The sequence below is a fragment of the Manacus candei genome, unplaced genomic scaffold, assembly GCF_025592945.1.
Source record: "Manacus candei isolate 608988 ecotype Guabito, Panama unplaced genomic scaffold, ASM2559294v1 h1tg000028l, whole genome shotgun sequence".
Classification (NCBI taxonomy): domain Eukaryota; kingdom Metazoa; phylum Chordata; class Aves; order Passeriformes; family Pipridae; genus Manacus; species Manacus candei.
This window is the reverse complement of record NW_026138076.1, coordinates 44162416-44175351: the sequence shown is the minus strand read 5'-3', so window position 1 is coordinate 44175351 and position 12936 is coordinate 44162416. Positions and strand designations below refer to the sequence as shown.

The window sequence follows — 12936 nt, the reverse complement described above, 5'->3', positions numbered from 1 at the left end:
GGGTGTAATGCTTTGATATATTTATTAACCAATGGTAATATTTTGATTTGAAAATGGGAACAGAGTATCACATGTTAAAGCAATCCAGGCGTCTTGCCTGTTGTTCTTGTGTAATTGTTGCAGTGAATCAAAAAAAATCCTCCTTTGGTCAACACCAGTCTGTACACAGGTGTGCAAGGTGTTGGTACTTAACAGTAAATGCTGTTGCAGAAAACATCTTCCATTTTGGCACTTCAGGGTGCCATTTGGTTGTATGGATCTTTTAATAATTTGCTAGTCTTCACAGTCTGCTTGTCAAGCTTGAACATTGTTAGTGTTCTCTGTGGAGAGGACGTAGGGAGTGAGTTTTTTGGAAGTGACTCAGTTCAGCTATAAGCTGGATGTTAGCTAGTACCTCTGAGTTAATCAACAGGGTTTTTTGGTCTGGTTTTTTTGTTCAGATGTAATGAATCAGGTACAATTTTTTTTGCAGTGCATTGGGTGTTGCACAAAAACACTTTTGTAGTGAGGTAAGCCAGATGTACTTACCTCGTTTTCTTGGCGAGGATTGGAGTGCACACAAGTAGTCTTACTAGGCAGTAAAAATACAGAGTTCACATTAAAAAAAAAAAAGAAAAAAAGATTCAGAGCAGCTAAGTAGACTTAAAACTAACATGTTGGGTTATTGAACATTAATTTTTAATACCTGTGTGTCATCAGTTTCTGGTTCTAGAAGGATCACTGTTATAACAATAGAAACTACAATGACTGAAATATTTGCAAGCTTATCTTGCTGTTCTGCTTTGCTGTGGTTACAGAACAGAAAAAGAGGAAAAAGGTTAGGTTTATGGGGATGGGGGTCAGTATAAACAAACTCAAAAAAAGGAAAAAAAAGCAAACAAAGCAGAGTGTAACATACCACATCTGCCCCCACGTGCTTTAAACCAGAATTGACTTGAGAACCATGTTTTTTCAGTACTGAGAACATAAACTTCTGAAGAGTGAGATGAGATACGCAGTTTCTGTAGTGACTGGTTGCTTTTAGTTTTACAGTTAATGTTAGCATGTGCTTACCCGTAATCTTCTGGGCAGCAGTTCTGATAAGGATATTAACTACATGTCAGAAAGTCCTGCTGAATCACACTGCCTGTGCTGGGGGATGTGCATTCTTTGTGTGATGAAACTCATCAGATAAAACTTTAGGGTTCATAGATTTGGAAAAGGCTGAGACTGTTTTCCTAAAAAGCTCGAATCACCTTACCTCATTTACTTTCATAACTTGGTGTATTTATTATTTTATTCTCTTTAAAGTAGGGCCAGATTTGCTTGGCATTGATCATTTCAAAGAAAATATGATCCTATATGCAAACCATTTTAAATAGAAATAGTTCAAGTTGCTTGTTTCTGCAGCAGCTTATTTGTTCCTTTACAAAATCTTACAGGACTCCTGTTGTGTTGGTTTATTAGGTTCAGCATATTCGTCCAATACTGTTAGAAAATTCAGTCTTTGACTTCATTGCTTAAAGTTCCATTAATTTTATATGAAGTTAATCATGGTTGTAAAGGCCAAACCTCTGTCCTTCCTTTAATTCATTGCCTTTGCATGAGCTGCCATCTATCTGAACCTTGAACTACAACCAAAGTACATGAGTAATTTGGATTTGCCAATGCAAAACTAGTTTTATGTTTATTCATTTTTAAAACAAGTAATCTGGTATTGTGAACGAGCCCATCTGTACTGTGTAAGTCTGTAATACTTCTTAATAGTTTCTGTATTTAAAAAAAATTGATAACAGCATCTAATATGTCCATTCATGTCACAGGTATTAGCATGAATACTTCAGAAAATCTGTCATCAGCAACGTTGAAAGAGAGCGGTAAGTGGATAAGTGCTATACCTGTAGAATTAAGTCAGTCAGTTTGTTTGTCACTTGTAAAATGCTTCATTGTTCCACATGTTCTGTTTCTTCTTTACCAATGTGTTTGCCTCCTCCCAACCTGAGCAGGGCACATAAACACAGATCTAAACACTTTGCTGAACTGAGAATAATAAATTTGAAGATTCTAGGACTCAGTTGTGTTGTCACTCCATGAGACTATGCCAGGTGCTTTTCTTAGGAGGAATAAAAGATTTTAACTGCTGAAGGTGGGAGCAAGTTATAAGGGTGGTAGAGGTTTTTTTCTGTATTTGGACATGACTTAGAAGACGAAAGTTGGACCCACTAGATCAAAACAGCTTTTCAGGTTATCAGAGAAGTGATCTTTTTTGATGGAAAAGAACTTCAAGGCAAACCTGAAGGGAAGTGTTCAGCTACTGTCTGATCACTAAATGTTGGCTTTACAGTTGACTCTCTGCAAACAACACAGAACAGAGTTGCCACACCAGAGAGAGAGATCACTTTGGTGAACTTGAAAAAGGATGAAAAATTGGGCTTAGGTAAGTGGCTTTAAAATTGTTGTTGACATGTATTTCTTGAAGCCAAAAACAAAATAAAGCTTTCTGGTCTGTATTTAAAGTATTTATTGTAGGACTGAGGAAAGCAGTGCAGACAGTAGCTGGATTTTGAAGGCATTTAACATGCTGAAGCCTGGACTATTTTGATAGTTATTGCTGGTGATGTATTGAGTGATGTTAAGCAAGTTTGTTTCTCAGTTTTTTCATATTGTAAATGTAGGATAATACTTACATTGTGAGCTAGTCGTCCTAGAAGTTAACCTTTAAAGTTTATTTCTGTGTTCAATATTGAATTTTGTCTGTGACACCTCACAACTGTGACAACTGAACAAAAAAAAAGACATAATAAAACCATTATGAGCTAATTGTGGAGTGTTTTTCTTACTCCTGTAATATCAGATGGAACACTAATTTGAGGTTTAAGGAGCCTGGGAGATGAGACATTTACATTCCATTCCTTCCTCTGCCACTGAGGTTTTTTTCATAAACCCACATAATTTTTCGCTGTATGAGTAATGAAAAATTTGGTGTCAGTATTGTGCTTTAGGAAGGCTTTCTAAAGTATCCTTAAGGACACTGTTCTGTCTGTCATTCAAAATAGGACTGTAGTGTAAATTTGAAGAGGGGGAAAAGGCCTACAAGACAGTAATACTTAGTGTTTACACTGCACTGTAACTTAAGAGTTGACCAAAAAGGAAGGAAATTTAGAAGAAATGCACTGTTTCTCTTCTTTCTCCCCCATGCAATTTGTGGTATTTTGCTGTTTTAGCTGGAATAGAGAAGACCTGATATTTTTTTTTTTTCTTCTTGAACTTCCTTCCCAGGTTTACCTGGTAGAATGAGCAAAAATAGATTAGAAGCCTCAAAAGAAAACAGGGAGTTGAAAAACTCAGATCTTAAGACCAGGGTCAAACATTTACATGAAACATCTAACAGGGGAGAAAACCAGAAATTTTTAAGTAATAGAAAATAAATTTCATCTGGTCAGTGAATGTGCATTTCATATCATCTGTTTGTACATGTCTCTCTTGCCAGAGTTGTCTTCTGTAGCCTTTGCTGGAGTGTCCTGGGCAACCAGGGAGACAAAGTCTGAATCAATTGCTCAAAACAGAGTATGAAATAAAGCTTAGTCAAAAAGCTTTGCTGTTTATTTTCATGTAGACTTAAATTTGAGATGTTTTGTTTTACTTTACATGTAGTAGAATGACTAAGGTTTTGTCTGCTCTGAAATATGGACTTGTATTGTTTTAAGCTGTGCTGTGATCACTGACACTGTGGCCTGCTTTGGACCTTTTTTCGTAGGCTTTCAAATAGTCGGTGGAGAGAAGACAGGGAAACTTGATCTGGGAATTTTTATTCATTCAGTTATTCCTGGAGGGCCAGCTGATTTGGAAGGATCTCTAAAACCAGGTGAATAGTGTAAATAGCAAGAGGTGTATACATGTAGGAAAAGGCCAAACCAATTCCACTATGGCTGTGGGTGTCACAATCCCTTACAATGTTGACCTTCAGTTACCTTCCAGATAACTTCTGAAAAACTAGTGATACCTCTTTGTTAAACTATAAAAAACCAAAAATCATTCAAATGTAAGTAAAAATGATAAAGCTTGAAGCAACAGAAAATTAAACTTACATATAAAGATAAGGGCTTTATTTTCTATTGTCTCTGTTACAGATGCTTTATAATTTAAAATTTTTAAAACTCAATATTCATACTTTGATTTTGGAAAAAGTGAATATAACAATATACTATACCCATAACTATAGCGTAGTAGGAAAAGGTACAAATCATAATATGGAAAGGTTTGGCTGGTTTAAAAACTGGAAATATTCATGACCAGTTCTTGTGGTTTGGTTTGGGATTTGGTTCCCTATTCCAGCATCACTTGAATTTTAGTAATTTTTAATCCGTGCATTATGTACAGGTTTTCAGATCTGTACTGCACATTCTCACTGATGAATAAAAATGTAGATGTTAGATTGTATCTAAACAAAGCCCTTTGTGCAGGACACCGACTAATATCCATAAACAGCACGAGTTTAGAAGGTGTCAGCCACCACGCAGCACTGGAAATTCTGGAGAACGCACCTGAAGATGTGACGCTTGTTATCTCTCAGCCCAAGGACAAGCTATCCAAAGGTACAGAACTGCAGTCACTTCTGTAAGCAAGCTAATCTGTGCTTGAAATTGTGTTCTGAGGCAGAATGATGAAGTAACCTTTGGTGAGGACACACCAGTTGCAGTGTAAACAGAAAGTGTTCTGCATAATATGAAGGAGTAAAACCTTATGTGGTTGTAAGCTGAGAAATTCGTGTCATGCTGTAGATAAGATGTTACCAGCTTCTGATGTCTGTCTTGTCTCCTGGTTTTCAGCATCATCTAACACTGCTCATATCAGTAATGGAAGCAGGGGTTATTTGAGGAGGCCATCGTCGGTGCAGGACAATGAGGCAGAGTCCTCTTCCGAAGAGCACAACCGGTCCCGTGGTCACCAGAGGCCTGTTTCGGGGAGCTTGTCTGGCTTGTCAGGAGGCAAGCGAGATGGAAGCATGAGCTCCCAGGATTCCAGAACTGAGAGTGCCAGCCTGTCTCAGAGCCAGCCAACCAACTTCTTTGGCAAACATGCAAGTGGCAGAGCCCAGCAGGATCCTCAGCTTTACAGTGATTTCCAGCCTGGGGTTTCTAAAATGAACGAGAAGAGAAGATCCTCATCAGACAGTACTCGAGCGAAAAATAAAAGGCCTGGGGTAGTGGAGCCTGTGGAATATTCTGACCGAGGGGATTCTGACATGGATGAAGCAACTTACTCTGGCAGTCAGGAGCAACAGCCAGCTAAAAAGGCATAGTGGATTTCATATGAATATTTCCCATCAGGATGGTAGCGGTAGTGAACTAGCTGTCTCTGGGTGTCAGCAAGGTGAAAGGATGTGGGGGAAGAACAGCCTAGCCTAATGTGCAGCAAATCCTGATAGCTAATTTCTAATAGCTTGGTGATTTGGTTCAAAATAAATGGAGAAAATCACTTCAGTAACTTGAAACAACTTTCCAACTTTCCAATGTCACGAGATGGGCATGTACATTGGGATGAACATACAGTGCACTTGTTGAGGCTGTAGAAAACCTCCTTTCAATTTTATGTGTTTGTCCAATATGATCATAATCTAGTGACCATCCCTAGAGGTAAGTTTATTCACCTGGCAGATAAATGAAATTTTTCCTAGATTAAAATAGGAGTCATGCATTTGGAGTGAGTAGCAGTAGAACTCATTGTCTTTTGGGATTGATCTAATCTGTGGAAGACTGCTTGTGTAGTAAAGTTCAGCGAGCAGCCATGCTGTGAGCAGACAGCCTACTGCTTCACCTTTCCAAAAGTGCACAGTGGCAAGTACCGCAAATTAATTTTCAATTTACAGTGATTCCTCTTTTCAGCTGATGGAGGTTATTCAAGTAAGTTGTGGCACCTCCTGTGAATTAATCCAACAGGCTCTAGGCTGCTATAATACTGAAACTGTCGTTTTGGTGTTCTGTGACCAAGTCACTTTGACAATAAAGACTTGGTTGCTAAATGCCAAGCATATTTCTGTGCTAGTGACCCTTAAGAGTCTTACTAATTGGTACTTTGCCATGTGGACTCCTTCTGGCTGTGTCTGACTAAAACCCCCACCCTTTAGGGTCTTAGCTGTAAACATCTGTTCTAATGGCAAATCATTGTCTCTTTTTGTTTTGTTTGTTTCTTTTTTCTTTTTCCTTTTTTTTTTATAAAGGAATCTTTCTCAGCGACTACAGCAAACAAAGTGAATTCTAAAAGGGTTACTGCAGCACTTCTTAAACCTGGAGATATCTTTGAGGTTGAACTAGCCAAAAAAGATAACGGCTTGGGAATAAGTGTCACGGTACTGTTTGACAAGGTTTTTAGATGTTTTCTCTTTTTCTCTACTCCCAGCAACCCATTAAATTGCTAAATTACAAGGAAGCACAATACTTTCTGAAGTCACTGTTCAGTATATAGTTTTACTGATGTGTGATTAATCTTACCAAAGCTGAAAAGTAATACTATTTTATATCCCTTTTCTTGTCATCTGCCCTTTAAGTAATTCTTGTTTTTTATTCTATGGTGGAGCCCCAAAGTCCTTATAGACTCTTATCACAGATGCTGCTTTGTGAGTACAAAAAGAAAGATGGTCTTTGTCCCTTGCTACCTAATATTGTGGCAAATTTACAAGGAAAGAAATGAGCCCCTCTCTGACTGACACCGCAGGCAGTGGAAGTGGTAGTGTCATTTAAGAGTATCCATGCACGCTCACACACATATACTGTGTTCAGTGTTCTCCCTCTGCTGGATAAAAGGCAGAAAGCAAAACCTACTCAGATCCAAATGAGACCTGGCTGACACTGCTTTCTTGGAATACGAGACAAAAGTATATCTTTAAAGACTAATTTCTCTTCAGGCTATAAGACTTTGAAGGTGGTTTTATGTTTAGAGCCTGTCATACTGCAGAGTGGCACTTCAGGGAAGAAGAGAATAATTTGTATCTGAAATGCACACATTTTCCGCTACTTCTGTTCTTGTATTGAAAAATACATTTTGGTATTTTCATATTCAACTATTTTCACTGGTGGATTGGTCACCAGACTCTTCAAAGTCATGTTGCTTTGTCAAGCTTATAACTTGGAGGAACAAAGGTTCAGCAGGAATTCATTATTGAGCAGCATCAGGCCTGCTGTGTGCATTGGGTTTGTAAAAGATGTTAGAAGATACCAGCTGATGCAAAGATTTCCCTTAGAGAGTGACCAAGTGGTGTCTTTATGGACCTTTGTTTTTTCAGCCTCCATTCTTGCCCCTACCCTGCTGTCCTGTATGGTGGTGATGAGGAGAGGTGTGCAATTAACTGTTTTAAGTTTTCACATGTTTCACTATGTACTTTGAGAGTGAACATTAATACACTGTTGGTCTCCCTCTTCCCTCCAAGTTTGTGGAGCAGCAGTGAGCCAGAATCACACAGCGGTTTGGGATAGAAGGGACATTTAAAGATCATCTAGTCCAGCCCCTGGCAATCAGCAGAAAGGCTAAGGCCCTCCAAAAACAATGTCAGTTCAGTTTGAGCAGATTTTTTTCAGCTTAGACCTTCAAACTTGTCTGAGCTAGGAGAAAGCAGCACTCCTTAATTTCCTGTTGCATCAGAGAAGTTGTATTGGAGTAGGACACTGCATGGGTGTGCATCTTCTGCTTTGGCATGCTGTGCTCCTGCACATCTCTGAGCTTTGGTATGCATGCAAGCATGTGAAGTCTGACATAATGCAGACACATTTCTGCTGAAGGACATTTGTTTGTGTTGGGTGCATTTGCACTCTCATGCATTGTGTTTTTACAGTCTTCCCACCCCAACTTCATTTATAGTAAATTGCATGACTGCAAAGAACAGACTCGGTGTAACATTTTGGTTTTGATAGTTTACCTGGTTTTAATACGTGCCAGTAGCCCAAATGCTTCCTAAGTACAGTTTTCCTTGTATGACAGTGTTTAATTACTAAGAATTCTAATTGCAAAAAGACTAACAATCTTATTTTTACTTTCTGTTTAGGGTGGTGTAAATACTAGCATAAAGCATGGTGGTATTTATGTGAAAGCAATTATTCCCAAGGGAGCAGCTGAAGCAGATGGCAGAATAGAAAAAGGTAATATTTCCATTCTTTCACTTGGGACTCTTAATGTGAAAAAAGGGCAGGGAACTGTCTGTGGTAGACAGTTCAGTATCCTGTGGCCTGGATACAAACCCTCTTGTTTGCCTCCTGTCATTGTACCTTTTTCACTGGGAAGAAGAGCTGTTCTTCCAAGCTACTGCAGTTGTCATTTTAAATATTAAATTGATAATTCTGCAGATGAACATTAAAAAAATAGTGTAGAACAACTGCAGAACCAACAGTGCCGAGACTGTGGCATGGAAAAACAGGAGATAGCTGCGGGATTTTTATTTTCTAAAGCAGCTTGTGTTAACAGAGAATACTTCTCTGTTCTGACCATGGAGAGAGAGGGCTTTGTATTATTTGTGGCCTTCTTGCTTGGCATGCTTGGCAACTTGATACAGAAAATGCTGTAATTGTTATGGGTTGTCTCGTTTGTAAGCCAGACCACATTCCTTACTGAAGTGAGAATTCTCTCTGTAGACTTAAGATTTCTTTATTAGATAGAGTCTGTGACAGGTTGTCATTCTGTTGGTTAACACTAGTTTTGACATGGGATTATCCCACAGAATCATAGAATCATTTAGATTGGAAAAGACCTTTGAGTTCAACCATATAGTTTGTTTGCAGAGTTCTCTTCTTGACTCAGAGTATGGAGAGGAAGGAGAATTTGCTTAAATAACTGTCCTTATTAGCTGAGACTTGAAGCTTTCTGTGCATTGTATATGTTTTATAGGTGATGTTCTGCCTACTTTTTCTTAAATTATTAATCAATCATTTGTAGGTGACCGTGTGCTCTCTGTCAATGGGATTAGTTTGGAAGGTGCTACCCATAAGCAAGCTGTTGAAACTCTGAGAAACACTGGACAGGTAAGTGGCTACTGGTTCTGCTCCTATCTGTAGTAAAGTAGTTCTTCATGAGTGAAAAGAGACTGGAAATTCTCTCAAAAAGAGATTGGAATTCTCCCCAGTGCTGGTTACTTTAGATGTGCTTTTTCTTAGCCTCCCTGGCTTCCCAGCCCTCAGGTCTTGCTGCCCACCCTAGTGAAATTCTGACTCTGTGTGCAGGTGAGGTCTGTATAGAATTGGTTTCTCCTAGCTCATAGGTTTCATAGGAAGGAAACCCAGGTGCACAAGTTGGAAAGCTGGTGTAGCAGCATGCTACAGGTCTGCACCACTGAGGAGACAAGGGCCTTCGTATATGCAGCTGTGTTTGCATGCTACACTGGTAGATTTACCTGAGTCTTGGTCCTTTTGGATAGCACTTGATTCTGTCAATGGCATGTCCTCATTTAATAGTGCTATTTATGGTGGCTGCTTCATATGTGGAGGTGTGTGCATACCTGAAAAGAGCCAGTGAATGTACACATTCAGAACTGCTAAGGACTACTATTTGTATTCACTTCGTAAAATGCTCTTAACTTTACTCCCTGTACAAATGTGAAAATGATGCTATCTTTGACAATTCTTAACACTCTCACATCTTTATTGGAAGAAAACTCTTTCTTGCTCTGTGTTGGCAAGTATCTTGCAAGTCCACTAGTGTATTTTGGAGGTTGTCACTTAACAGCCCTTAAAATAAGGAACAAATGGAGGTTATATGGGGAGGGGAATGTCTATAAAATATGCTGCTGTAAAACAGCATAACTTACAAGTTAGAATAAAACACGTACTGTGGACTGTGCTATCTCCCTGACTGTTGCCATTTAACTGGAAAATGTTTCATCTCTTTAGGTGGTGCATCTGCTGTTGGAAAAAGGTCAGCTTTCAGGGGCCAAGGCTCACGCTCCAGTGACAACACAGTGCACACCTCTAAATCAGGTGGGGCAGTGTGAGCCACAGGAGAAACCAGCGGCAGAATCTACGAATGCCAAAGATTACAGCTTTGTCACTGCAGGTCAGGTCACATGGAACAATTGTCTTAGGCATCAAAGCATCCTTTAGTTTTCATAATATTTTTCTTCAATTCTTAGAACAACAGGAGATGGAGCTGGTAGGAATGTATACCAGGCCCCTGCACATAATGCAGCCTCTTCCTTTGTGCTGTTGCATTTCTTTTTGAGATTGCCTTTCATACCTTCATTACTTTGTTTAACTACTATTAGCTGTTCTCTCTCTCACTATTTCTTGTTGTTTCCCAATTTCATCGATCTTACACACCAAGTCTGTAGCAAGGTTGGAGTAAGAGGGGTGCTGCTGTATCTGATGCTGCTAAGGAGTGCCAAGGGATGGTTAAGCTACTTATACATAGATGAGAGCTTCTGTAGGTCCTGCAGTTCCTGTCTAGATGAAAGAAGACATCAAGAGCTACATGAAGAGACCAGAGGGATTTGTGTAGCTGACTAGAGGTTGACATATGTCAACCTCTTCTGCTGGTGACTTGTAGAAGTGAAGGGAAGCCTACCCAGATGGTGGAACCACTGCAGATACCTTTGGGTCTTCTTGCATGGAATTTATCCTGTCTGCCAGACCAGAAAGGTTGTGTCACTCTGGGCTTTAAAAGGCTCCTTAACAGACTTCCTGGTGAATAATATTCCAGAGACACTCTGCCTTTCTGTATATTGATGTTGTTAGGGCATGCAAGCAGACTGAGAAGTCATGATCAGCTTTTTTGTCCTCTTTACCTTGGAGGGATCTTTTAAATAACACTTTTCTTCAATAAAGTGAGAGAATCCCATGGGGGGAGATTGCCCATTGTCATGTCTGGAATAAGAGCACCAGACACTTTTTTTCATGGCCAGTGTGCTGTAGGAAATAATAAGTTAATGTTTCTTTTGCAGAGAACACATTTGAGGTGAAGCTGTTGAAGAATAGCTCAGGCCTTGGGTTCAGTTTCTGCCGTGAAGATAACCTTACCCCAGAGCAACTGGGATCAACTATTGTCAGGGTGAAAAAACTCTTCCCTGGACAGCCTGCTGCAGAAAGTGGGCAAATAGAGATTGGAGATGTCATTCTGAAAGTGAATGGGGCATCACTAAAGGGTTTATCCCAACAGGTTTGTATCTTTAGTAGTGAAAATCACGTTGTGGTAGGCTTGCAAGTCTTGTGGGGGCTGTGTCTGACTATGACTGTGGCCATAGGAAGTCATCTCTGCTCTGAGGGGAACGTCTCCAGAAGTCTCTCTTCTCCTTTGTCGGCCACCATCTGGAATACTACCAGACATTGATCCTTCGTTGTTGGTAAGGTGTATGGCATGTGATTAATTTTTTTTTTTAAATTATTTGCTATTTAAGGTTCATTTATTAGATCTGATGAGTGGGTTAGTTAAATGCAAGAGATGCAGATGGAAAAATGGAGAGGGTGCTCACAGAGATATGGTTCTTGAATTGAATCCCTTAGAAGTGCACTAAGCATTTTGTGAAAATGTGAAAGGAATGCATGGCTTTAATAATTTTTTCCTCCATTTTGTGTCTTAAGGGAAATTGGTTTAATACACTGTTTCTGTGGCAGAGATTTCTTTGCAGCCTAGTGATTTGAACTTGATATCAAACAGAAATTGGATATTTCTGTGATTCCGTGAAGGATATTGTGCAAAACACCAGTTTGTCTGGTGTTGATGCATGTAAAAACAGGAAAAAGGTTGCCATATTTACTTGAAATTGGAGATGTCCCAAAGAATATTTTCAATATGTTCCAATAAATAAATTGAAAGAACAGAAGAGCATTTTAGGATACTTCGAAGGAGTGGAAATTAAATGTGTTTCAGCAAAAGAGAATGTAGGGGACAATTTGCCTGAAAATCAGGCTTTCTATAATACAGGAAAGTGTAAAACTCATGGAGACAAGTCTTCAGTTTCAGTTCCCCAGGGAAGTGGTCACAGCACCAAGCCTGCCAGAGTTCAAGAAGTGTTTGGACAATACTCTCAGGCACATGATGTGATTCTTGGGGCTGTCCTGTGCAGGGCCAGAAGTTGGACTTCAGTGATTCTTGTGGGTCCCTTCCATCTCAGGATATTCTATGATTCTTTGATTCTAAGTTATTTTAATATTATTTTCAAACAATAAAAATAATTAAAGTCTGATGAGAGAAACGTAAATGTACAAATACAAATTTAAGTTAAAATTGAAGTAAGAGGTAAGCAACTAAAAAACCAAATAATACAAATAACTAGTCCTATAATAAACCTGTTTGTAGCATGGAATAACTTTTATAAAACAGTGCATATATTAAAAGAAGAGATGACAATTTTTGTTTATAACTTTATCACAGATTGATGTGTTAATGAACACAAGAATTTGGCCATAAAAGCCTAAATGAAGCTTTTAAATTTTGTCTGTCTGCTAGCTGACATCATTCTTGGGAATACATGGTTATTGGTAAAATTGTTCTTCATTCTCATGGGAGTTAATAACTGGGTTAACAATTGCCATTTGGCATGAATTATCTTAGTTTTTGTAGCATGTTGTGTAGCTTTTTGGTTGAAAGCCCCCTTGTTTCCTTCCTATGTGAGATTGGTTTGACTTCAGTTGCTCTGTAAGTGTCAGCATTGTGATCTAGTTGGAAGAGATTTCATGGTAGTTGCCTAGAGGACTGCTGGGCATAGCTTAAAGGCATCTATCAGTAGGCTTTCTAAGGCTAAAGCGAGGGGTATATTTGTCTTCTTATTTTCTGAATTTTCTGATTTTGAGCAGTATATATTTCAAAATTTTGCACACAGTGTCTTGGTCAAGTTGCACTGAACTTGGTGAAGCTGATATGTTTACACAACTCCGTAAACATCTAAATGAAAGTAGCCACTGACTACTTGGTTTTGGTAATTTTATGCAGCCTTTGAAACTTTCTTTTGTCATCAAAACTGGATTATGATGAATTAAATAT

The 12936-nt window shown here is 39.0% G+C and overlaps 1 protein-coding gene across 3 annotated transcripts in view; it reads left to right on the top strand.

Moving 5' to 3' along the window:
- PTPN13 (protein tyrosine phosphatase non-receptor type 13) overlaps positions 1-12936 on the top strand; it is a 117742-nt gene that overhangs the window by 87253 nt on the left and 17553 nt on the right. For 2 of the 3 annotated variants that reach the window (XM_051790894.1, XM_051790893.1), the window contains exons 20-30: positions 1803-1856; positions 2324-2416; positions 3737-3844; positions 4443-4574; positions 4809-5275; positions 6200-6343; positions 8018-8111; positions 8902-8987; positions 9852-10014; positions 10898-11112; positions 11198-11296. In XM_051790894.1, the coding sequence (XP_051646854.1) occupies positions 1803-1856; positions 2324-2416; positions 3737-3844; positions 4443-4574; positions 4809-5275; positions 6200-6343; positions 8018-8111; positions 8902-8987; positions 9852-10014; positions 10898-11112; positions 11198-11296 (1655 nt within the window). The remainder of the gene's footprint in view (positions 1-1802; positions 1857-2323; positions 2417-3736; positions 3845-4442; positions 4575-4808; positions 5276-6199; positions 6344-8017; positions 8112-8901; positions 8988-9851; positions 10015-10897; positions 11113-11197; positions 11297-12936) is intronic. The other variant, XM_051790895.1, reaches the window with a different exon arrangement.